Source organism: Gavia stellata, chromosome Z (genome assembly GCF_030936135.1).
Source record: "Gavia stellata isolate bGavSte3 chromosome Z, bGavSte3.hap2, whole genome shotgun sequence".
In the NCBI taxonomy this organism is placed as follows: domain Eukaryota; kingdom Metazoa; phylum Chordata; class Aves; order Gaviiformes; family Gaviidae; genus Gavia; species Gavia stellata.
In genome coordinates, this window is record NC_082637.1 from 12,501,540 (window position 1) to 12,524,713 (window position 23,174).

Below are 23,174 nucleotides of genomic sequence, written 5' to 3' on the forward strand. Positions count from 1 at the left end.
CCACTCCAGAGACTTACAACACCCAAGGGAAACTCCAAGTGTAGTTAGATTTGGCAGTTTGCAGGTCTGATGTCACTGTCCTTGGAGCCTGCATTAATCCCTGCCCAGAGGAGGACGAGTTTAACTGCTGACCGGTCTTCTCTGATCGGCTGCACATTTCTGGTTGCTGCTTGGCCACTGCCAGTTTCATATTCCCTTTAACATCTGAACTTTTCCATCCTCTCAGAATAATTCTCATAGCTTCATTTATAAATGACTCAGAATAATCCCCCCAGCCTCGTTCACAAGTGACAAAATAAATCTGCACACGCGCACTCACAGCTCGCACTGCAGAAGCATTTCATGCCTGAAGCACAGAGATGTGATGACGCCAGTCCAGCCAGGTATCTCAAACTCCAGACAACCTCAGCAAGGACAGAGAGAGAGGCACTACCAGCTCCTGTCGCAGCCAGGGGCTAGGCGATACCCAGCTCTGGTCACTCTTAAGAATAAGGAGATCAACCTATATCCCTTAACCAAAGGCAGGTCACAATAACAAAGCTCAGCACTTGAGAAGCCAGGTGAAAAGGGCTCGCTAGATGACACGGGCTGAATACCTGTATATGACAATCCAGAAAATTTCATGCAATTCACCTGAGCTTCGGCCAAGATGGACATCCATGCTTGCTTTGAGAGTGTTGAAGGAATAAGAAGCCAAAATTTCCCTTTAGAGATTTGTTCCCCATCTCCTGGGAGCAAATGTTAACTCTGCTCAGATCCACCCCACGGACTTCTCTTGTAAACCCAGAGCAGCAGACCTGCCTACGCAGAGGGACTGTGGATTCCTCTCAACGGCAGGATTTCACGGACACGATGGACCCACGTTTGTCAAAGATGGTTCAGAGGAAGAGATGAGACAGGGGTCATCTCTTGAAGTCCCTTCCAGACCTACATTTTTTGACTTCCCTCACATAGCAAGCAGAAACATAAATGGTCAAGTCAGGCTGCAGTTGGGCTAATGGCTAATTTTTGTTCTCTGCAGTAACATCACTCTTAGGTGACTCAACTTTCCTCCCAACTTGGCTCTTTCAAGCAGGCAGCCCTTTGGACCAGATTTTTCCACTTGAAGCTGATCAAAGTGCCTAAGCTACAAATAATTAAAATGTTTTTAAAGACAGTATGAATATTCTTCTTGGATTAATCGCAAGCAAAAAAAATGGGTCATCTTATGTAACAGACCGCAAATGAGAATAGAGAATACAGCTGGCAGCTTCAAGTGGGTCCCCGCAGGCTGTCTTTCTCCACCGTGAAGCCATTGTACATCAGGCAGCCTCTATTCAGAGCGAGCCTACATCTGGAATAAACTAGCGTGCTACAGATCAGAAAGGCAGCACGCTGCCAGCGCGACGTGGGGAAGCTCGCCTTCTGCCTGCTCCAAGTGCATACCATCAAACGCTCGATTTCATAAGCACATCATTAATAAAACAAAAAGGAACGTTTTTCCTCTGAGTGTTGAGGAAAATAAATAAATAAAAGACATTGGAGCTGTTCTTCCCCCCTTTTCTTTCACCAGCTAATTGCAGGGGAGTTTAACGGGGTTTGACTGATTTTGACTGTGCCGTGTTCAAGAAGCTGCAAATCTATATATACAAAGGAAAAATTGCTTTGAAATCTTGTATTAAAGAAAAGCTTGGCAGGAGCAAGGTGTAAACAAATGGAAAACAGAAATGCAGTAAGCAGTTAAAAAGCCAGACAGTAAAATGGAAAATGTAAAATAGTTGTCTACAAAAAAGCACTTTCTGTCACAGCAGCAATTCAGCCGAACCTGGTGTACGTATGTAACATTTTTTAAATAAAAACAGAGGTAAGCCCTGATGAGAATGCCAATAACCACACAAGGTCTGTATGCACACACTGACTGCCACGGGCCCTAACACAGCCCATGGGATGTCTCCCTCCCTCTGCATTTCAACGTGGATTTTTCCTGTCTGTCTGCAGGGACCGGTTCCAACTTACAAACTTCACAGGTCTTCCCCGTAGGAGCAGCAGAAGCCAACAGCGAGCTCCTCCTCACCGGCCACAAAGCTGCTTTGGAAATGCGACACTCAAGAGAAAATTGCAAGTTTCATGCATTAAAAAAAATGACCACAATAGGCTTGATAGGAGCTGGGAGCCAACATGCTGATCGTAGGCAGCTGAAAACCAGCACAAAATCTCCCAAACAGAAATGCACTCCGTTCAGACCAGCATATAAGCAACTGCCTTCAAGCCACAACCAGTGCCGCATCCTCCTCTACAGGGACAGGGAGTATACATACCAGCGCAACGCTCCCCAGCATCCTTGAGGAATGTGGGATAAATTAAAAGCACTGCTCCCAGCTGCCTGCCCCATCTTGGGTCAAATTATGCCTCCTCCCACTATCCCCATTCCCCAGCAAGCAGGTGGGAGAGACAGATCGGTAACTGGGGAATTAACTTGCATGATCACATACTAGATGAGTAGCTCAAACACGTCAATCTCAAGATACAGTCAAAAGCCATCACTCTTCACACCACAGGTATTAGTGTGAATGACTCAGTACCAGAAAATCATGCCAAAATCTGATTTTTGCAGATTCTTAACAAAGCAATTATTTCATTAGTGGGTAATGAGTATATTTTTCATCTGATCTTAACGAGGTTATTTTTAAGGCTGATCTGACAGCAGGACTCCTGCTTTCATCTGCTACCTTGGGTTTTGTTTTCATTGTTGTACAAGCAAGCTAAACAACTCCAAGACAAATCAAAAGCAGGGAAAAAAAAAAAATCTAAATTCCTTTATCAATAAATTATTCCAAGACAGGAGTTCCTTGTCCATCCCTACTGCCTATGAAAGTTTCTTAGCACTGAGCCACTGAAGCCTTTGGCTTCCACCTCTGGATGATGCAAGTCATGCAGTGGGTGTCTCCTACACCACTTGAAAGAGGGGAAAAATACCCAAAACCCAAGCAGCCCTTCATATAAATTACACAGCACTGACCATGTGAACTTTCCCTGTCCTCAAAATAAGTAGGAGCCGGCAGCACAGGCACAACTGCGATTGCATTCATGTGTCCAGGGCTGATCTAACAAGTCCCCTTGTTTGGACAAACGGCCGCCAGACACTTGGCATCCTTTCACTGAAATGCGAGTACTTTCCCCATGGAAAGAGAAGCGTCCTAGGGGATAAAGCCTGGGGAACAGTCAAAAGCAAAAACATATCCTCCCCCAAACACAAACACATAATTAAACCACACAAAACAGGCATCACAGCAGAGCGGATGAAAATTCTGCGACTTAGAGCAGACTGTCCCCCAGGGATCCATCTCCCGAGACAGACTGCTTGTTGACATCATTTCCTTGGCAAGGGCTTTAAACATTTTATCAGCCATTGCAAGCACCTGAACTACATCATCGCCCCTTACAAAAATCTGCTGGAGTCATTTGTCAACCTGAGCCATCACCATCTGGATTGCACCTCTCTGGGCTGCTCCCCTCTTGCCGTCAACACGAGTTTTATTGCAAGATCAGCCAGAGGATTCCTCAGCTACCCCTGACCCTGGGGGGTTTCGGCCTGGCAACTGCCCCTGGGAGCTCAGGCTTTGAAAGGTTACAAGGTGTTCGCATTCCCACAAGTATCTTGCCCAGTCTCATTCTCTTGCTGGGCTACTGGGAATGGTTAGTTGGTTAGTTTGGGGCTTCTCAGAAAACACCCTTGCTGCCTTCAATAGATTAAAGCCCATCCTAGAGAAAGTCACCATGCTCCTGTGTCTGCTAAAGAGGGGTCTCTCGTGGGGACTGGTATTGCATCTGTTGGCGTCAGGAATCCTTTGGGTTTGCTCAGAGGTTTCAGCACCCTGCCTCAAAAATTAAGTGTATCTAGCTTTATATCCTGACTAACACCTGAAACATTACAGCACCTAAGCAAACAGCATACTCTATTTTTAGGCACGTCCGCTTGGTTTCAAACATTCACACTTAATGATTAAAACATAAAATGGTGTGAACTTACATTTCAGCTAAAGCCAGTCCTTTGCGTTGCAGTTGAGGGTCTGCTGTATCTTTAATACCATGCCCAAAATGAAAAAAACCCCACTTTCTGTGTAGGTGGGAAATGCTTTCATACTGGTGCTCTCACCTGTGGTTTGTGATAGCTGAGCATGGCTGAGACCTCCTGTAACACAACCTCGTGTGTATCTGTGCTGCCTTTGGGGGTAGCTCATTTCCAAGAGTGAGGACCTCAATTCAAGATGACACATTAAAACCAACTCATTACAACTTATCCATTACCAGACTATCCCTACGCCCAACCCTCCACCGCACCTTTGGAAAATTCAATCCAAAAGCAGAATAAAAGGACAGATATTCAAAATAAAAATCTACAGCTACCACAGCTGTAGCTATCGCTTAAATCACAGTAAAGAAAGGCAAAACCTTAAGTCAGTCAAAAAAATTGGCAGCGAGTGAGACTTAACCCCAGAAAGTTGTGACGACGGTTGTTTTATGGCAAGGTGGAACATAACTGGCAGCAAAAAAAAATTAACTGTAATTTCACTACTAGTTACATCAAAGCACTTCCTAAAACCCCAAGCAAAAGCAAGGCCAAGTTTTGTCAGTGCTGTACAGCTACAATTAAAAGACAGCTCTTGTCCCTAAGAGAGTTTACAACCCAAAACAGGCAAGAGAGAGGGAAGACATGCTTATCACAGTGCACATTAAAACTTCAAGACAGTAGATAGCCCCAGGATTCGTCTTAATGAAAGCTGGACGCAAACACAACAGATAAAAAGACGTTAAAAACCAGAAACAGATTCTGAGGAAAGCCTTACATGACTAAAGGTGTCTACGTTAAAAACTAAAACCAGAGGTATTTATGTCTAAAACATGCATCATATAAGAGTCCCATAAAAGCCTTGATGAAACAATAATTACTGCTTAGGTTACCAAAAAAAAGTTGATGTAAAGCAACTCAGCTTCAGTGGAGCTGTGAGTATTTACCCTTGTAAGTACCTTGCTCACAGCAAGGTTTTCATTTTGGTGCAGCAAGTGGATGAGAATTTTTTTTTTCTCCATCACGTTTAAAATAATAGTAAAATGCTTAAAGCCAGTACATTACTTCAAGTCTCATATTTTGATTCCTGTAACGTGCCATTAGCTGTCGTCTTCTGCTTGGCAAGGTAAGGAACGTTTTCCATTAACCAAAATGCAAGGTAAGGCTGGCATTTACCAATGCTAATTGGTAAACAGTACTATAGAAAGGCTGTCAGCCTTTCCTAACTACAAAGCAAAATGCAATTCAGAAGCATTCAGCCCTTCCTGAGACAAGCCGTCTTAATAAGAAAGCAGTAACGGGCCCGAACAAAGAAGAGAGTTGCTGATAAAACAAAACCAAGCGCGGTGCAGTTGCAGCGATACAAAAGCAAGTGCTGGCTGGCAAAGACCCAGCTGGTCTTTTACGTACACACAGGTCCGTGTGCGCCTGTGTACACACTCACAAGTCTGGAGAGGGTTGTGGTCTACGTAAGCTGGGCTCAGTTGGTCTATAAGGGAGCAAAGCTGGCTAGGTACTGCAACCCACTGCAGAGCAACTGGGGTTAACAACATGGAGCCAAGATCTTGAAGCACACTATGAGACATCCCCAAAAAATATCTGTGAGGCAAAGCATTAATATCCCCTTGCCTTCCCCCCTCCCTTCTTTTAATAGATGGTACACCGACTTCAGAAAAACACCAGACACACCTTATGGGGCCGCCAGATGCTGACTTGTTTCCATCCTGGAAATGTGTCCCACCACAGCCCCACGCTGTGGTGCCACCACCAGCCCAGGAGACCTGGTGCATACCCTGCACTCCTCCCATCCCATGTATTTCTCCCAAAGGAGAAATGCCCAAACGCAGAGCCCCAGCCCCTCTCACCTGCCTCCCTTCGCTACTAAAGTGCTTCTACTCTGCCCCATCTCCTTTACACAGTTTCCACCAGTGACTGCTAAATTTGGATCTGGGTTTCAATCTCTTACTCATCCAGATGCTTATACAGAAGCAAGAGGATTGAAGGGGGGTACTGGAGGTGTCTTGTTTTTGCTTTTAATGGTTGGTGTTTTAGGGACTTTTCAAAGCATCCTGCTGGGGCCGGAGGAAGCAAAGGTGGCCAGTCTGCTCTGGTACACTTCATCTCCAGCCAAGCTCTTTCTGGCTTCATCACTGAAAGCCTCTCGTCATGCCAGCCAGACCTGGATCAGTTCCAGTCCCCTTTGAAAACTACGCTCCCACCCCTCACACTCGTAACCCTGGTCCTTGCAACCCTCACAGTCCTGCTTCTGATCTCTGCCCCTGCCAGCTGTACCTGGCCACCTCTGGGCACTCCTTAGGGTCTCAACAGCTAAGGAAGCAGTCCACAGCTCTTGAAAAACACCATGATAAAGAAACTGAGAACAAAACCGAGGGATTCTGTCCTACCCGTAAACACAGCAAACCCACAAAATTGGTATATTGTGAGGAAACCTCACAGTTTCCTTTTCTTTATCATTTTTCAGCTGACTCCAGCAGCCCCTCCCCATACTCCTCTTTCATCTGTGCCTTTATAACTACCAGTGTACAAAACACCACAATGTCTCAGGCTGCTGAATAAAAGAAGTAAACTTTGATTTCTGTATTTAAGCTCCCCAATCTTCCCAGGATGTGACGGATCATTACTCTGGCTCAGAGATTGCCTGGTCTTAAATCACTGCCCACGACTCCCACTGCAGCCAACCTGGGTCCTCTCCAAGGTCAAGTCTGGTTTCCAGACCTTCGAGATCTTCCTGCCAGGCAGATACAGCCTTGCTGCTTTGAATCCCCACATTGTAAAGGGCATTTAGGTTCATCCTAAAAATATTGCAGCATAACTTAACCACCTGTAAACATTAAATGCTGCCTGCTAATTGACAGGTACAATATTTACCGAAGGTTACATACCAGCGAACAGCCTGGCAGATTTGTTTATACATAGTGATAGCAATACCAAGTGCACAGGAGAGACAGACCAAGATCTGGGAGATGAAAGCAAGCCTGAAGAAGGGGACTGACACATGCACACAAACCAGTAACACAGGAATCTCCTGGCAGGTTCACTTGACAAACAGTATTCGTCTCGCCTCTCCTTCCACAACTGAGCACTGCTGTTATTAGCAGCACGCAGTGAGAAAACAGGAGAACAACCCCACGCTTGTGGCAGAGGAGGTACCCTGAAAGCAAACGACACCAAAGACACGTGGATGCCTCAAAAAGCACTCCCAGCACAACATCCAAGGCATCGCCCGTGAGCTGCCTGCTGGGTTCAGTACAGCTGAAGACACGCGGATTCGACCTCTTCTCCCCTGTTTTCGTTAAGACAACTTCAAACTGACTTTCTACAGGGAGAAAAAGAGATGTTCCTGGACTCCATATTCCAATTTCAGTAACTCTCCAATCCGCATCCTGGGGCAGAGGAGGGAGAAGGAGTGCTGGGGAGGACCAGGGCAGTAGGGAGGACCAGGGCGGTCCTCCCGCAGCCACACCGGTCACCGAGTGGCTTCTCGAAGCCTTTCCTCCCACCCGCAGCCGACCTCTAGCCCGCAGGCTGGCTCTCGTCCTCTGGAAGCAAATATAGTGCTCCCCGAAGGCGCAGGGCTGACAGCTCTGGATATTCAATTAGTCAACGCGTGGAGGAGAAGGCGAGCGCGGGGCGGGCAGTGGGGATGGAGCTGCTTTCCCTGCAGAGAGGGTGCCCTGCCAATGCACCCCATCCCCACTCCGGAGGAGATAACTCATCCCGCAGCTACGAGAGGTTTGGCTCGCGCTTCGAAGGCTGGAAGGAGGCTGCAGCTTCTGACACGACGTCCTGGATACTGTTTTCAAAAGGCTCCTGACGCAACTGGATCTCACAAGCCTGAGCGCCAGGTCATGCTTTGAAAACAGAGCTGGAAGTGAGATTTGAGGCTCCCAAGTGTCTTTATTGTTTGCCTTTTTTTAATTTTTTTTTTTTTGAAACAGGACTCAAATAATTTTGAAAATTTTATTCACTGTCACTATTCAATACTTATTAAGAAACTGAATTAAGCCGTTCATTAATCTGATAGCAGCTACCCCACCGATGCTAAAGTGACAGGCTTCTGTAAGGCCCCCTCATCTTTAAAAAGCAAATGATGAGCAAGGCATGCTATTCAGGCTCCAGCTATTCACATTTCTCCTCATTCAGATGTCAGGAAAATGTAATTAATAGTGACACACACAGAGGTCATATCTCTAAGCAAAATATCAAGGGGGGGAAAAAATTAAAAGAAAGAGCGAGAGAAGCAATTTTACTAAACGACTGTGCCTCCCAACAGGCTCCATGACAGACACACCACAACTGAACGGATTATAGCTCTTAAATTTCCAGTGACCCAGCTGTGCTTTTACGATTTACTAAGCCACCTTGTATGTGCTTTGCATTAAAAAATTATTTATTGCTCACATTGACACATATACGTTCTGAATTCAAGAATTTACTTCTTAGACCAAAATGACTCAAAACATCAAGGTAACACTAGCATCAGACGGCTCTGGATCAAGAGTTTCTTTTTATAAACATATATATTTTTGGCTTTCCACTTCCTCAAAACAAACTCTGATCATCTTCATTTATAACGTGCGTTTAATTAGACATCATCAGAACAGATTCCAGAAGTTTTTATATGGACCAGAGCTTTCCAAATACTGAATTATTTATCTATTTATTTATTTTTACGCTTTTAAGGTTTTCTTTCAGAAAGACTGCAATTACAAGGCTTGCAAGAACAGTACACAAACATCCTCCCCTTCCTATTGCACCATGAAATCCGACATGTCTCACTGACGGGAAGAGCAGGTTTTCTCAATTACGCTTCTTTAAGACCAGCATTTTTTAAAATTGGTTTTAGCCCCTCCAATGTACTTCAAGTTAAATTAGTTTAAGTTCACAACCACCATCACCACCGCCCTGCAGTAGTATTGGGGAGCACTAATTCAGAGGACACGTTTAAACCCGTGCTTTCCTCAACAGAATTTAGTGATGAGACGTCCACTCATACTGCTCTGCTACCAGCTTTGAAGTCTTAAAACCAAAACCAGCTGCTGCCACGAGGCCCAAGCCCAACAAAGCGGCGTTCATCTGTTTATACTATCAGTGTCTCTGTAAAGATTGGCAGACAGCTCTTCTGGTGATAGATGCATACTGAAACCTGATCAAGGCTTGGGTTATTTTTCTCCATCCAGCAACACTGCAATTCTAGCCAGGCAACAAACCCCAAGATCTCCATTAGTATGAAGAGAGAAGCAATGAAAGCCCCAATTCCACTGTCGTCCCAAACATTAACAAATCGTCCATCTCATCAACTCGGAGCAAAATTCACAGTAACTTCCATGTGGTCCCCAAACACTGGACAACCCAAGTTGTGTAACACAAACAAACGCACCGTGGTCTGGTGCATCAAATAGCGAAGCTTCAATTGCAACGTTAACATGAGCTTTAAGGTGCCCTCAAGCTCAGATAGAGCTAAACATGAAGCCCCAAAGGACAAAACAACCATCTTTCACTGACACCTCCTGCCCTGGTGTCGTAAGGTCATCAGTTGTCTCAACAGAAGAAGTCCTGCGGCTAACCATGACAGGTCAGAGATATAAGGACCTTCCCCTCCATCACAGATGGAGCATGACAGAGGTTTCTCACAATTATTATTTAACTCTCTAATCCTCCTGCCCCGCTGTTTTGGACCCCATTCCATGGCTCGGTGCCCCGACAGCTTGGATTGTCACCCGGAGGCTCAGCCCGAGGACGGAGCACTGAAACCAGGGAAACCGCTTGAGGAAGTCCCTCAATTTGCTTGCACGCCTGCCGCTTCCTTCTCTAGAAAAACTCAACGCAAACGTACCTGGGCAGACTGGTCACCAAGGTCTGGCACGGCACCATCTGACAGCCGGCACTGGTACTGTCCCCCGGTGCCCTGAAGCTGCTCTTCCCCATTGCTTTCTGCTTCGGAGGTCTCCAGCTGAGCAACGTCCACCTCCATCGGGGTGCAGTGCCCATTGCCGTGCTCCGAGCCCGGCTTTTCTTTGCTGTCCTTGCTGCTCGGTGTTCTGGTGATGACCCCAAACTTCCTGGTCCTTTTCCCATTTTGAGCGGCTCTGTCACCGGCTTCAGGGCTGGGCTTGGCTTTGGGGTCGCAGCTGTTGCTGTTGTTGCCGTTGGAGGGAGGAAGAGGGGCTTTGCGCTTGATGCGGCGCAACATGATCAGGTAGACAAAGCCGCCATTCCAGCACTGCTCGGCCAGGTAACTGCAAGGGAAGGGATGCACGGGGATTACTGACTGCTCACACCGCGGTGCCCACATCCCGCCCCAGCACCCCAACACCCTGCACCCCGTGATGTTCATGCACCTTCTCAGACACCTGATCACCCGGCATGTGGATATGTTGGGACACCTCGAGGCATTGGCAAATGCTCTCTTCCTTCAGTATTAGAGGGAAATAATACCAGGAATATTATCGGGAATAATAACAGCCTGACCAGCCATCCAGGCTGATCCCACCGCAGTGTAATACGACAACTAGTAAATGTCACTAAACGGGTTCCCACCACCCCGACCTCCAGATCAGCAGCACAGCAACACGGAAGGGTGGAGCAAGCAAAGCAAAGCAGAGAGTGTTTCCAGCAGGGCATTAAAATAAATAAATAATTTTTTAAAAAAATTAAAAATCAGGCAGGCTTCATTTCTGCAGCAGCCCATAGAGCATTTGCATCTGAAACGAGCCTCCTTAGTGAAACTAATCTTCTGCTTCGGCATACGTACATGCTTTGAAGGCCCAAGGGAAAAAAAAAAAAAACCAGCCACAGGGGTAAGCAGGCGTAGCGCCAACGGCGACAGTACACCAAAGCGCAGCACTATAAGGCATCACAGGTCCTGTAAAGGGACATGGAAATAAGGTGGGTTTCCTTTACGGCAAGCGTATTCCAGTTAAAGCAAGAACCAAGTCATCTCAGCTGTGCAAGGAGCAGCCACCAGGTTCTCGTACCAGAGCAAAGCACTGCCTCCCCTCCCAAAGTCTCCGGACATGCCTTGAAGGAATTGACATTTCTCCTTCAAGCAAATACTCGGTGTCCTTACAGAAACTGCACCCACTGATGCAAAAGGGGAATCTAACTTCATGCCTCTTTTGGGAAAGGATATACCTCAACCCAAATTCTTAAAATATTTGGGTTCTGAGCCAAGGGTGTAACCAACTGAGAGTACAAACAAGCTGGAATTTGTACTTAGCAGGTTTGTATGTGCCCTTTCACACTAATTTAGGCCCCAAAAATATGTTGCCTTTCTCACTAGTGAAAATGGCAAGAATTTCCCAGAGCATCAAATAAGCCTCTGATGCAGCTGCAATGAACTATTCACTAATATGAAGCAGTTGGTGAACCTACAGCTATCAGAGGAGATGAGAAACCAGGTGTGGAGTTGAACCACAGAAGATCCTAAGAGAAAACAACATAGCACTGGTGGTCGAGAGAGGAGGAGCGGCTCAAGAATCTTCCACCCATTTTTTTTCCTCCCTGGTGCTTGTAGGCTAATTTTCCCCTTTCCTTTCTTAAAAGTTGTTTGACCTTAAATACAACCCTTCAAAGTTATTCCTGTGCAGAGATGACTTAATGGCAAAACAGGAAAAGTGGCTATGATAACCCGTGAAGCAAACTTCCATACAGGGGAGTGAGGAAAGCACTCTCAGTTACTCAAAGTAATCTGGACCAGCCTGGCAGCAGCTGGAAATAACACCATGGGTATGTGTTTCTGTCCAGGGACATGAGCTGGTAGTTTCAGTCCACTTCTTCCCAAAGCTTAGACGTTCCCACCCCGCTGACAACGTTGGCATTCAAATCACTTATACTTAATTAAGAAGACTGATGCCCAAATGAATACAGCAACTACATAACTTTAAAAGCAGCCCTGGAGCAACAGAGGGGACAGACAAGTATTTTGGCTGTGCAAAATTTCCCCAATGAATATAGACTGGACTCCAGCCCCCTGGACAGTCCACTCAGCAGTTTTCACCAGTCTTTCCCCCCCTGCCCCCCCCCCCTTTTTTTTTTCTTTTAAAAACATTAAGAATAATTAAATAAAGCCCTAAACCCATCTTTTTCAAAACTGCTGAAAGCAGACAGCCAAGGAGCCCCGCTGGCTGGAAAGTCTCCGCAGCCCAGGTCAGCCGTCTGGGTGGGAACGAGGTGACACTCAGCTCAGGGAGGCACCCAGGGCTGGCAGGACCTGAAGGGTTAGCCTAAAAAAAAATTCCAGAACTAAGATGGAAGTATTTTTGATTATCAAGTTAAAAGAAAAATTCTTTTAATCAACAGAAAAGGGGCAGTTTTGTTCCAGAAACAATATGGGCTGCCTGTTTTTCACATTTATCTTTCAACTCAAATTTCAAGGCAGCCAGTAAAGTTGATTAAAATTCATGACTTTTGCTTGCAGCAATACCACTGCACCCTGATCCATCATACATAAGCCTGATAGCATTGCTTCTCCTGGCACATGGAAACAGAAAAGCAGCTCCTCTTCCCATAGTCCTGTGGCTTACATGGGTGCTGCCCACCCTGTTTCTATGCAGCCTCAGTTCTGCCTGACTTGTTTTTGTGCAGGTGCACGTATCTGGGGTTTTTTAAAACACCGATCGCTATCTCTGAACTAATCACTGATGTATTTTTGAGTGCCAGTAACCAAGTGCATACATTAATCAACTACTTGATTTAGGAACTAAGGGGAATGAGAGGGAACCAACCATATGTTCAAATAAAGTAATTTTATAGAGGCAAAAATAACTTACTATTTCACCTCCACTTGTAGCACATTTATTCTGTTCATAAAGTGTAAAGCTATGAAAAGGGAAGAAAGAAGGGTGGGGTTTTTTCCTATCCACTGTCCACAGATAACCATCCCTCCAGTCTGGAGCAGGGTTACAGCGAGCGGTAATAGATGCAGCTGCACCAAAGTCAGCAGAGCCGTGCTGATTTACTCTGTATGTTGAGACGGCCTGCCTGTTCCAGGCATGCAGCCTGTAGTAACTCATGGGTTTATGTCTTCTTGAGCACTTCTCAGCAGTTCAAAGCACACAATAAGTTTCCATGAAAAAAAAAAAAGCAATGTCTTCTCTGGGTCAGCGAGCAATTGCCTTTGCATGGCGGCAAGTGATTGCATACACCACATCATGTCAGGTATTTCCGGACAGGGTAAATCCAGCTGGCACCAGTGATGCAGTAAGTGGCATCATGATCTCAGAGCTTCTTTTGAATCAAAGACCAGGCATTCCGTGCTGGAAAACCAGCACTGGTATAACACCAAACTCATACGACAAGATAGGAAACTAATACATGAAGAATTTGTGGTCATTTGCTGTACTGCCCTCCCAAGACAGGGCTGTTGACCGAGGAGCGTGAGTCACCTTTAAGTTCTGCTAAGTGCATGCTGCCTGCTTAGCTGGTTTCCTTTTCCTTTGCCATTTCTTCCCCTGTTTAAGTAAGAAGCGAAGCACAGCAAGCTCTCAACACTGGACAAAATACAGAAAAGGTTGCATCAAATGAGTGAGAACTTTCAGATTTTTAATTAGTCTCTATCAATCCAGGAGCATCCCATGCCAGAAGGGAGTAACGGGATGGATTCAATAAAATGTAATTACACAGCCTCTAGATTGCAGAAAACTGCAAAAGCTATACAGGACCCCAAATCCCACTTCTCAGGGGGTTTAATGCGTGCAACGCAGACAAGCCTTTTTTTAGATCTGGTCCCTGTAGAGCACTCAAAGAGATTTTAGCAATCACTACACCAACCACGTATCAGGCAGGGCAGGATCAGAGCTGCTGAAGGTACGCAGCTCTCGGCACAGATGTGGGGGATCAGCTGCAACCTCCAAGTTGTCACTCAGTTTGAACACGGTCTTCAGCTTGGATGGAGAAGGTGCATGGAGCAAGAAGACTCCTAATGCAGCTCTGATTGATCCCAATTTATTGAAAACTGGGGCTTTAAAACTTCCTATTCCCCATTTTCATTGGCATGGGATGGAGTAGGGTTCCGCAAAAGCCCTGGATCTCGTACACCATCTAAGAAACCTTGGGCAGCTACTCCTAGTGCCAGCGAATGACGACGTGTAACAAATCCTGTTATCACTGATGTTAAGAATGTAAGAGATTTTACCAGCTAATCACACATCTGTTAATATTAGTTACCAAAACAAAACATTTCACCAGCAAAACACCCACCCACGCTTTCTGTATTTGCCCGTCTTTGCAAGGTAGTGTCAATTCCCCTCAGCACAGCTGGGAGTCCCCTCAGACGCCGCAGCGTCATCTCCCCAAGCAGGGTCTGAAACATCACTGAAACATCGGCTTGAAAACATTTCCAACTGGCGTGCTCAGCAGGAAGGACCACCCGGCTGCTCCTGCTGCTTTGATCCCGCCCTGGCACCATCTCTGGTAAAACCCCAGCCTGTATAAAATGCCACCCTTAAGCAGTGGGGCAGACTTCTTCTGTTCTGTAGGATAGAAACCATGAAAATGTTAATAATCCTTAAAACTAGGGGAAAATTATTTTACTTTTGAAACAGCGCTGGAAAGTTACCTCTTGCAAAGCTCAACCACAGGTTGGAAAACGCAACTGGTGGCTGCTATCAGGGAGCATTTAATATTCTTTTTGTATCAGAGCTATGAAGGGACGACGGACACGTCTGTTTCCTTCGGAGACTATTTTGAGTTACGCAGCCAAATCCCATTTCTCCCCTACACAGCTGAACTGATTGCTGAGATCACAAAAACTGATAAACTCGCTGAGTTTATTCCAAGTTCCTTGGCACATGTGTGAAGTGTCAGACTCGGAAATGGTGTCTTAGAGTAAGCTAGTAATTTTTTCTTTTTTATATGTATTTTGTACGTGTGCATATAAAGGTTTACAGACTTGACAAGAGCATGCTGTGACAAGCTCTCTGTCACATCCCATCTCACTTGAACAAATGGAGACAGCCGCACTGATTTACAGAAAAACCAAAGCAGACCCAGCAGCCATAACAAAGCATCTGGATCCACTTTAGGACTAGAAATATTGAAGAAGTATGTTTATTTTACACTAATAATGCTATTTAGCATTTCTCCAGAACCTTTCATCCTGATAGATCAGAAAGTGCTTTGGAAATGATACGCACAGAGCATCACTGACATCTCACCAGCCAGCCCATTGTGCAGCTCACCAGGGCACGGAGGAGAAACCTCAGCCGAGACAACCACTTTCAGAGCCCCTGCCTAGCCCCCTGGGGACCCCTAATGTCCTTAGCAGGACAGACAGACCACTAATTTTTATGCTCTTCTTTGACAGACTCTGGAATGGTAAAACATCTTGAAACTCAATCTTCTTTTGGCTGGAAAGATGCAGGGCAGTGCGGATCCTTGCAGAACTGAAACATCCAGCCCCAAGGGGGATTTAAAAGCTAAACTTAACAAACCATCTCTCCATGACACTGGCAAATGAGCTAACTTCCTTTTCAGGTAAGGCAGGGCAAATTAATGAATAACAGATAGTGACTGGTGGAAGGGCACATGGCTCCTCATGAAACCCTCACCTCACTGCCCTCCCCATGTGAGAACACCCAGCCCACCGAGGACAGATTTTGGCAAGCACCGGGAAGTATTTTTCACAGATTGCCATGTCTTTGGGCAGGACTGAAGTCTGCATTAACACATGCAGTCAAAGGAAAACACCGAACTACAAAGTCTTGGGCAAACCTTGCCGCAGCCAAGCTTGCAAGAGGTTTCACCTCCTCAGGGCTACAGGGACACCCCAAACCAGCCCTCTCCTCCGCCTGCCCATAGGACTAAGCTCTCCAGCCACCATTTATCTCAGCAAAAAGCAATGGCATTGGTAAATCCATCTGCTACTTCAACATACTCTTGTGGGCACAGAGCTACAGCACACCCGGAACGAGCTTGATCCAGCACCTCGTCACCAACAAGCCCTTTCCTGCCCTGGGCTCTGCGGGCGATGGCACACACAAGGGACGCGATGTTCTCTGCTTGCCTTAATAAACTGCGGGAAAGGCAGAAAGGGCAAAGGAAAAGTCAGTCATGGAGCTGAGAGACTAATAACACCCAGGGAATGCATTCAAATGGCCCAGGGTATACAAGAGGGCTCCCATCTCCCTTTCAAGGATGAGCCACCCTCAGCCCTCGGCTTGTGGCCAAGGTTAAGCAGCACCTCCACGACTCTCACATAGGCTGTGGCTCGCTACGCCATACCAGGTTTTTCTCAGGATAGCCAACGTGGTGGCTTTCTGGAGAACAAAACTCTGAATCCATTTTTTTTTGTCTACGGCATATTTTTCAATATTAAATTTATAGCAAGGAATGCAACTAGACCTACTGATATCTTGAAGGAAAAACAAATTTGGAAGTTAAATTTCAAGGTATTATTTCTGTGGCCTTTTATAAGCCAGGACAAGCATGTTTGGTGCTCATTAGACTCAATCCTCTGCTGGATTAAAACTGCCTGTAGCTTTGAGCATCACACCGTTCATGCTCGCCGCATCAATGCTCGAGCTGTTTGCAGGCTGGCTGCTGTCAGTCTGTACAACACAACACACCACCACACCAACATCTCGGAGAAGCAGCGGTAACAGCAAACAGACGGGACAAAGTCTGATCTCCACTGTTCATCAGAGAAACCAAACCACCAAGAATTTAAGACCAACAGGAATAAATGCTCCAGCGCTGAAGTCTGCAAGAGCCCCTGGGCAAACACACCTCTGTCAAGGCTGGCAGGAGGCCCCGGGCAAAACCGCTTTGCCCACCATGAAATCCTGAATTCTCAGGAAAGGTGAAAAGGGAGTGGAGGGAGGATTGCTGCTGTGTTTTCGTGGACTCACTGCCTGCTCACGGCTTTTGCTGGAAGATGAGATTCAGCTCAGCCTTGCGACACAGGACCGTGACTAAAGCCTGGTGAGACACCTCACTCTACCTGGTATCAATGCAATGATGTGGTTTTGAATTGGGGAGAATTGAATTCCTTTTCCCTTGCTGTGCTACAGATTCCTAACAGCACCCCAGGCAAGTCTTTCCATGAAAAAAACAGGGCCAACAACATCTCGTATCCCACAGAATTGCTGCAAGGTCTAAGGTGGTAAAGCCATCCGCTTTAAGTATTACAGTTTCACAAACACCTTAAATCTGGGATCAGGCAATACCAAACAACATCACAGCTTTCCTCCCACCCTGCATCCTGTTTGGGTGCTGGCACAGTCATTTGGGCAACAGTACAAACGAACCCAACGAGGGAATCGATCCAGCTTTAAATTAACACAGCCAAAGCAAACCTCCAAACACTCAGACCTCAAGATGGGGAGTTTAAACCCAACCCAGGGCTCTGATCTGGTCACAGCAGCACAGAGGCAGGGACAGGAGACGAAGAGGCTGGTGGTGGCAAGGGACCACGCTTCCGCTCCCACCGGCAGCCCCCACCTACGTACGGCTGAGAGACGCGTGCGGCCGCAGCTCGAGGGAAGGGAGTTGCACACATGGTGCAGACAGAAGGGCTGGCTGGCTTCGGCTGAACAGCATTCGTACTTCCAGTTTCTAAAACTGAAAGGATAGGCACCCTCACCGCAGACAACGAAGCCCAGCCGAATCACATCCCCACCACAGGTGTGGAAAACAGACAGGCTAGATCATTGCAATTATGCTGGCACAGCGCAAAAACACATTTCTGCCCTGCACATTGTAGAGACACCTCAGAAGCATGTCCAGGGCTTTGGGAGAGTGACAATCAGAGCAGAACCTTCAAAACACCCAGCACATGGATGAAGGATGTGAACAGCCACACTGAGCCTCCTCCCCTCCCAGAACAAACATCTGAGAGGATGACTTGAGGGGCTGCACAGCTCCTCCATGCCTAGGGAACCCCCCAAGCACTGACAGACATCCTAAACCTAACAGATTACGCAACTGCAGTCACCCACTCCCAAGGGACAACATAAAATCCTTTGGGATTTGCTGATTTGTTGGCCATGCTAGCAGAACAGAGGAGTGATGTTGCATTTAGACTGCAGAGATTTTGGACTCGAGCTTTACAAAGGACCTGATCTTACTAAACATGCAACTCCCACAACTGCATCTAAAAGTCCCGAGAGACAGGCGTACATTGTGCCGTTTGGGTGCTAGAGACAGACTAATGGGTATTAAGGAGACAAATTCTGTTTGTTCCTTGGTTAGTGGCAGAGTGTACAAATAGAAGTGGTCTAATCCAGTCAAACCATCATGGGACTGAATGCTCCAATCTGTTAGTTCATAGCTCTGCTGCAAACAGACACTTATCTGGATACACGGCCTTGCTCACAAATATCATTTCCAGTTACGAGAAAACTGAGCAATTTAAAATAACTAGTCATCAGTTTAAACATGATAAATACTAGCTTTCTACCTTTGCTGCAACAGGCCAAAATGATACCAACTTACAACTAGGCATTAGCACCTGCAATTACTCCTTGATCCATGCCGTGTTACTGCTGTTCAGATGTGGTCTCTCCCGCCACGATGATTTCCTGCCCTTCAGAAGACACTCACGCTCTTGAAGCTCCAGGCGATACAAGTACAAGCTTTTTGTGTGCTGTCCTGTGCAATTGCTCTTCATTCCCAGTTGCTCTCCGTGTAATTGCTCTCCTCCTGAGGACTTGGAGAGGGGTCGAGTTTTACACCTCCTCTACGCTTCTGCCAGAGAAGGCGTCAACTCGTCTTCCTCTTGCAGCCGTGGACATGCCCTCCCCCGGAGGACAGGGCAAAGCTAGGCACAGAGGGTTGCTTGATGCCTCTTGGTAATGCAGCGGCAACACAGAGGCGAATGAGTGCAGTCATCCCCCTAAATCCGCAACCATATCCAAACACCACCGCTGTCAACAATGGAGAAACTTTCCCTTTACTCCATTTTTACCAAATGTATTTTCCAAAATGTCTTGATTTGGGTTTGCCTGCCCGCCTAAAGCAAGGCTTTACCAGACTCTAATGTGGCACGGGGCAGTTACTCTATAGCCTTGTTACCGCGGGATGGACGGAGGGGAAAAAATGCCCAAGAACTGTCAATGAAGGGGATTATTCAATCTGCAGGGAGCCTGCTAGTCACTGTCCCTCCCAGTGCTCCCATGAGCAAGGGCTGCCATCAACAGGGTCTAGTGTATCACTTCAGTGCAAATCAAGAGCACAGTTTGAAGCAGATCTCTTTTTCCCTATTACTGTGCTTTGAACTGCATGCCCGGGCAGTCGCCAAACTCCCATCAAGTTCTTCTCAGATGAAATTCAAGTGGCAGATATGTGCCAGAAGCACACCCAAAGCACTCCGTTTGCTGTGCTGTATGCTCCAGCTGAATGACCATCAGCATTTGGTCCTTGGGACTGCACTACAGCGAATCCAAAGTAACCCCAAAAATAACCATAGTGTGGAGGTCAGGTGTCAGCAGTCTCATCCTACAGATCCCCTCCCCTTTGGGCTACACTACTGCCTAATGCAGACATGGGGCAATTGCTCCATGCCCCTAACAAGAGTATTTCCCTATCTATTCATCCAACAGAAGTTTACAAACTTCAGGGCTATCATCTATTAGGTACGTGCATGATGTTCTGCTTCACGAGAAGTGCAAGGATCCAACCAGGCACAACTTGCTTGCAGAGCATGCCCAGTGCACACACTGGAATACAAATAAATTCCTGTTTATATATTGCAGTAAGTTACAGAGGAGCGCTCAAAGTGTTTTCACTGCTACTGTTAATTGCAGAGGCACAGCTTGTTATCATTAGTTCATATGTTTGGCTTTTTTAAAAGCAGTACTTCTGCATTAGACAACAAGTCTCAGAAATGTGCATGAAGAGGCAGTGGAACTTTGACTTTCAAACTGAGAGAATATGGCAAAATAAAGATTTTACTTCACTGCAGATTTATTTGCATTAAGTGCTATTTGTTTGAAAACCTTCAGTCTTGCATGGCAGTGACTTTCCTCCTCTGCACTGTTCCTCCCGAGGTGTAAGACTCGCTCCATACCCGGAAGCCCAAACAAGTTCACATTTGCAAAACATTAAATAAATCGCCCAACCGGAAAGCACACGTACCTCACATTAAGAAATAAGGAAGGGGTCAAAAGCCATTCACGTGTGACCCGTATACAAAGTGTATACAGTGTATAATGCTTCTCCAACTTCACCCTGAGCGCCCAAATCTTGTCACTCTGTTTCACACCCTGTTACCAGGGCTCTCCACCTGTATAGTCCAGGCTATTTTGGGATCGCCCCTCTTAAACACCTTCCTTCTGAGCATCCAGCTCACATCCTTCCCCTTCCTCCCCACAAACCTTTTATCGAATTCTGCCCCTGGTTTCCAATCACACCGGGCAGCAGTGGCAGTAGATTTAACCTGAGAGAAATGGTTTGTATGCAAAACTCAATGAGCAGTTCAGCATGGGAGATATTCTTTATCGTAATCCAGGCTTTTTGCACAGACGCAGCACCCAGGGAGGGTGCAACAAAAAATTCCACGGGTGACTGTGTGACCCCCTGGTGCAAACCTGCTCAGTGGGCAGGTCTGCGAGCCCATGGGAGCTGGATCGTGTCCCTGGCAAGCGCCGGTGCCGCAGCACAGGGCAGCGCTAGCAGCTGGCCAGGTTATTGCTAGGTGGTGAGGTCACTCTTTTGGGATAAAAATTCCTATTTTTCCCCACGCAGGAATTATCACAAACACCCAAATGTGAGGAGAAAAACCACATCTCACTGAAAGAGCTTTTATTCCACCAGCAAAGTTTTCCAATGATATTTTAAATTTAAAAAAAAAAATCTCTGCAACATTGTTTTGGCAAACCACATTCTTTAGGTTTCAGCATTAGTTGTAATTCCCAGAGTACCTCTCTCCACTGAGAAGTGAAGGTTTTGGACGTCTGCGAAAAATGAAAGGGAGAGCCAGAAAATTTAATCAAGTCTATTTTACAGCAGGAAGCAGTATGCTGGGGTAGAAGAGACTTATTTCCAATGCTTTTGAAAGCTTACTTGAGCTCCTGAGAGGAGCCCTATTAACAAAGAGAGGCCAGGCTTCAAATAACCCCACAACTGCTGGGGGGCAGATAGGGAAGGAACAAATTCACCGCTCTCAGATTTATCTGAAGGGGCCAATTTTAGCAGCAAGGGCTATTTGCCTTCAAAAGACCACTCAGTTTTGGGTATTCTCCAGGATTCTTCCTAATACTGAAAACCGTAGCTACTTCATCAGCTGCTCCCTCCTTACCAAGGGCAAGCAACGCCTGTCATTCAGCACCCTCAGATCTCGTGATTTGACCAAGCAGCTCACAAAGCCAGAAACACGTATTTGAAATGGGAAATTCAGCCCTCTACTGACACCAAAAAAGAAACCCTAACCCTCTGTCAGAGCAGGGGAAAAGTCTGAAAGTGTGATCTGACTATGCCATCAAAAACATTAAAAAAAAAAACTTAATAAAGGGAAAAAAGAGCCTAAACCCGTACACAGAAATGCACCCCCACGTATGTTACTTTTTTGGTGACTTTAGGACGGATTTCAGGCTGCAGGAGGCCCGAGGAAGAAGGGAAAAGGAGTGAACTTTGCAGAAGCGTGTTCATCGTGGCGAGGACCTCAACGCGCCCCACGCGACGTCGCTTCCATCGCTGTGCGCACCCACTGCCGGAGACCAAGCCGAGCCGCCCCCCAGCCCCCTGCCCCTCCCAGGGAGGCCATCACCGCTTCACTCCACTCGCAGCCACTCTGGCAAAGGACATTTTTGCCTTTTGAGGACCATCGCCTGCGGGGACAGGAGGTTTATTGAGCTATTTAACATCGTTACTTCGTTCTGGGCCGTGAGGACTGGCTGCGCATACAGTAAATCCCTGGGATGAACTGCTCTCGGCTCTGACTATGGGCTTGCTGAACCGTGCTTCCTCTGCGTGCTGCGACAGGTTTCTAACCATAATAACCCCGCACAAAGCACTGTCTCTCTTGCTCAACAGTTTCCGTCAGTCACACCAAACCCTTCCTCTCCCACTGACTAAATACATCTTTGATATTCCTGACATTCGGCCAGAATAAAGGACTCGCCCTCTCTAAAACAAGCAAACCGTGCCGATACTCATTCAGTTTTACAATTCCCCATGAGCACAAACATTTCCCATCCGAGCTCCCTGGCGACGGGGCTGGGGTTATTTTTGCCCAGGCAAGTGCCTTGCTTTGAATTCAAGCACTTGGCTCACGGATGCTCCGGATTCCCAGGCAGAGGCAGATCGCCAGCAAAACACCAGCAACTACCAACTTGCTGAGGCTGGCACCAACCCAGGAGGACAAAATCACGCCTGGCCGGGTGACAACCGCCCCCAGGATGACACCCCCAATGACACCGCACGCCCCCCAAACCCATCACTCAAGTAAATTTAGGAACTACAGCCAGGACTCCACAACAACACAGCTTGCAAAGGCAGGAGCTGGGCAATGCCAGACAGACGTGTGCCTGTCTGTAGTACATTTGCCGCTTCCCTTGGATGTTCACATTATAAACCAGCTTCTAATTACGTCCTCACTTTCTGTTTTTACCACAGCAACTTTGGACGAGGCCAAAAGGGAGAAGAATTAACGAACACGCATGGCAGCAACCGTAAACATTTCCCAACTTTCACTCGGTTTTGCAACACAAACAAGACAGACGTGCCGTCCTCAGAGGGCCAAGGGCTTAGCGCTTGCAGACGATTTCAACTTCACAACCAACGCTTTGCACACGGTGAAGTTTCTGAATTTAACACAGATTTTGCAGCCTGCTGTAACCACTCCGCCAGCTACAAAAGATACGAGCACCCCTCTGGCAGGACACAATGGGGCTGCAACCCCAGAAACTGCCTCGGGTGGGCAGGACAGCCCCCCAGCAGCAGCCCCAAAAGTGAACATTATTTTAAGAGTCAGAAGGGTGGATGGGACTCTGCCTTCTGCATCTAATTCACAAAACCGGCTTTTCCCAGCAGCAAATCAGCCCCGCACACACAAGCTGCTGCTGCAGCCAAAATTCATCCGGATTTGCCCCAAGTTGCAGCTTCGTTAGATGTTGCCAAATGTAACACAGGTGCACTCCAACTTGGGACATGACAACAGAGTTAAAAA

At 46.8% G+C, this 23,174-nt stretch overlaps 1 protein-coding gene across 1 annotated transcript in view; it reads right to left on the minus strand.

Annotated features, from left to right (window-relative positions):
* The window catches only part of PDZD2 (PDZ domain containing 2), a 142,214-nt gene that overhangs the window by 59,379 nt on the left and 59,661 nt on the right, over positions 1-23,174 (minus strand). The window contains exon 2 of the mRNA XM_059834322.1: positions 9,906-10,308. Coding sequence (XP_059690305.1) covers positions 9,906-10,308 — 403 coding nt within the window. The remainder of the gene's footprint in view (positions 1-9,905; positions 10,309-23,174) is intronic.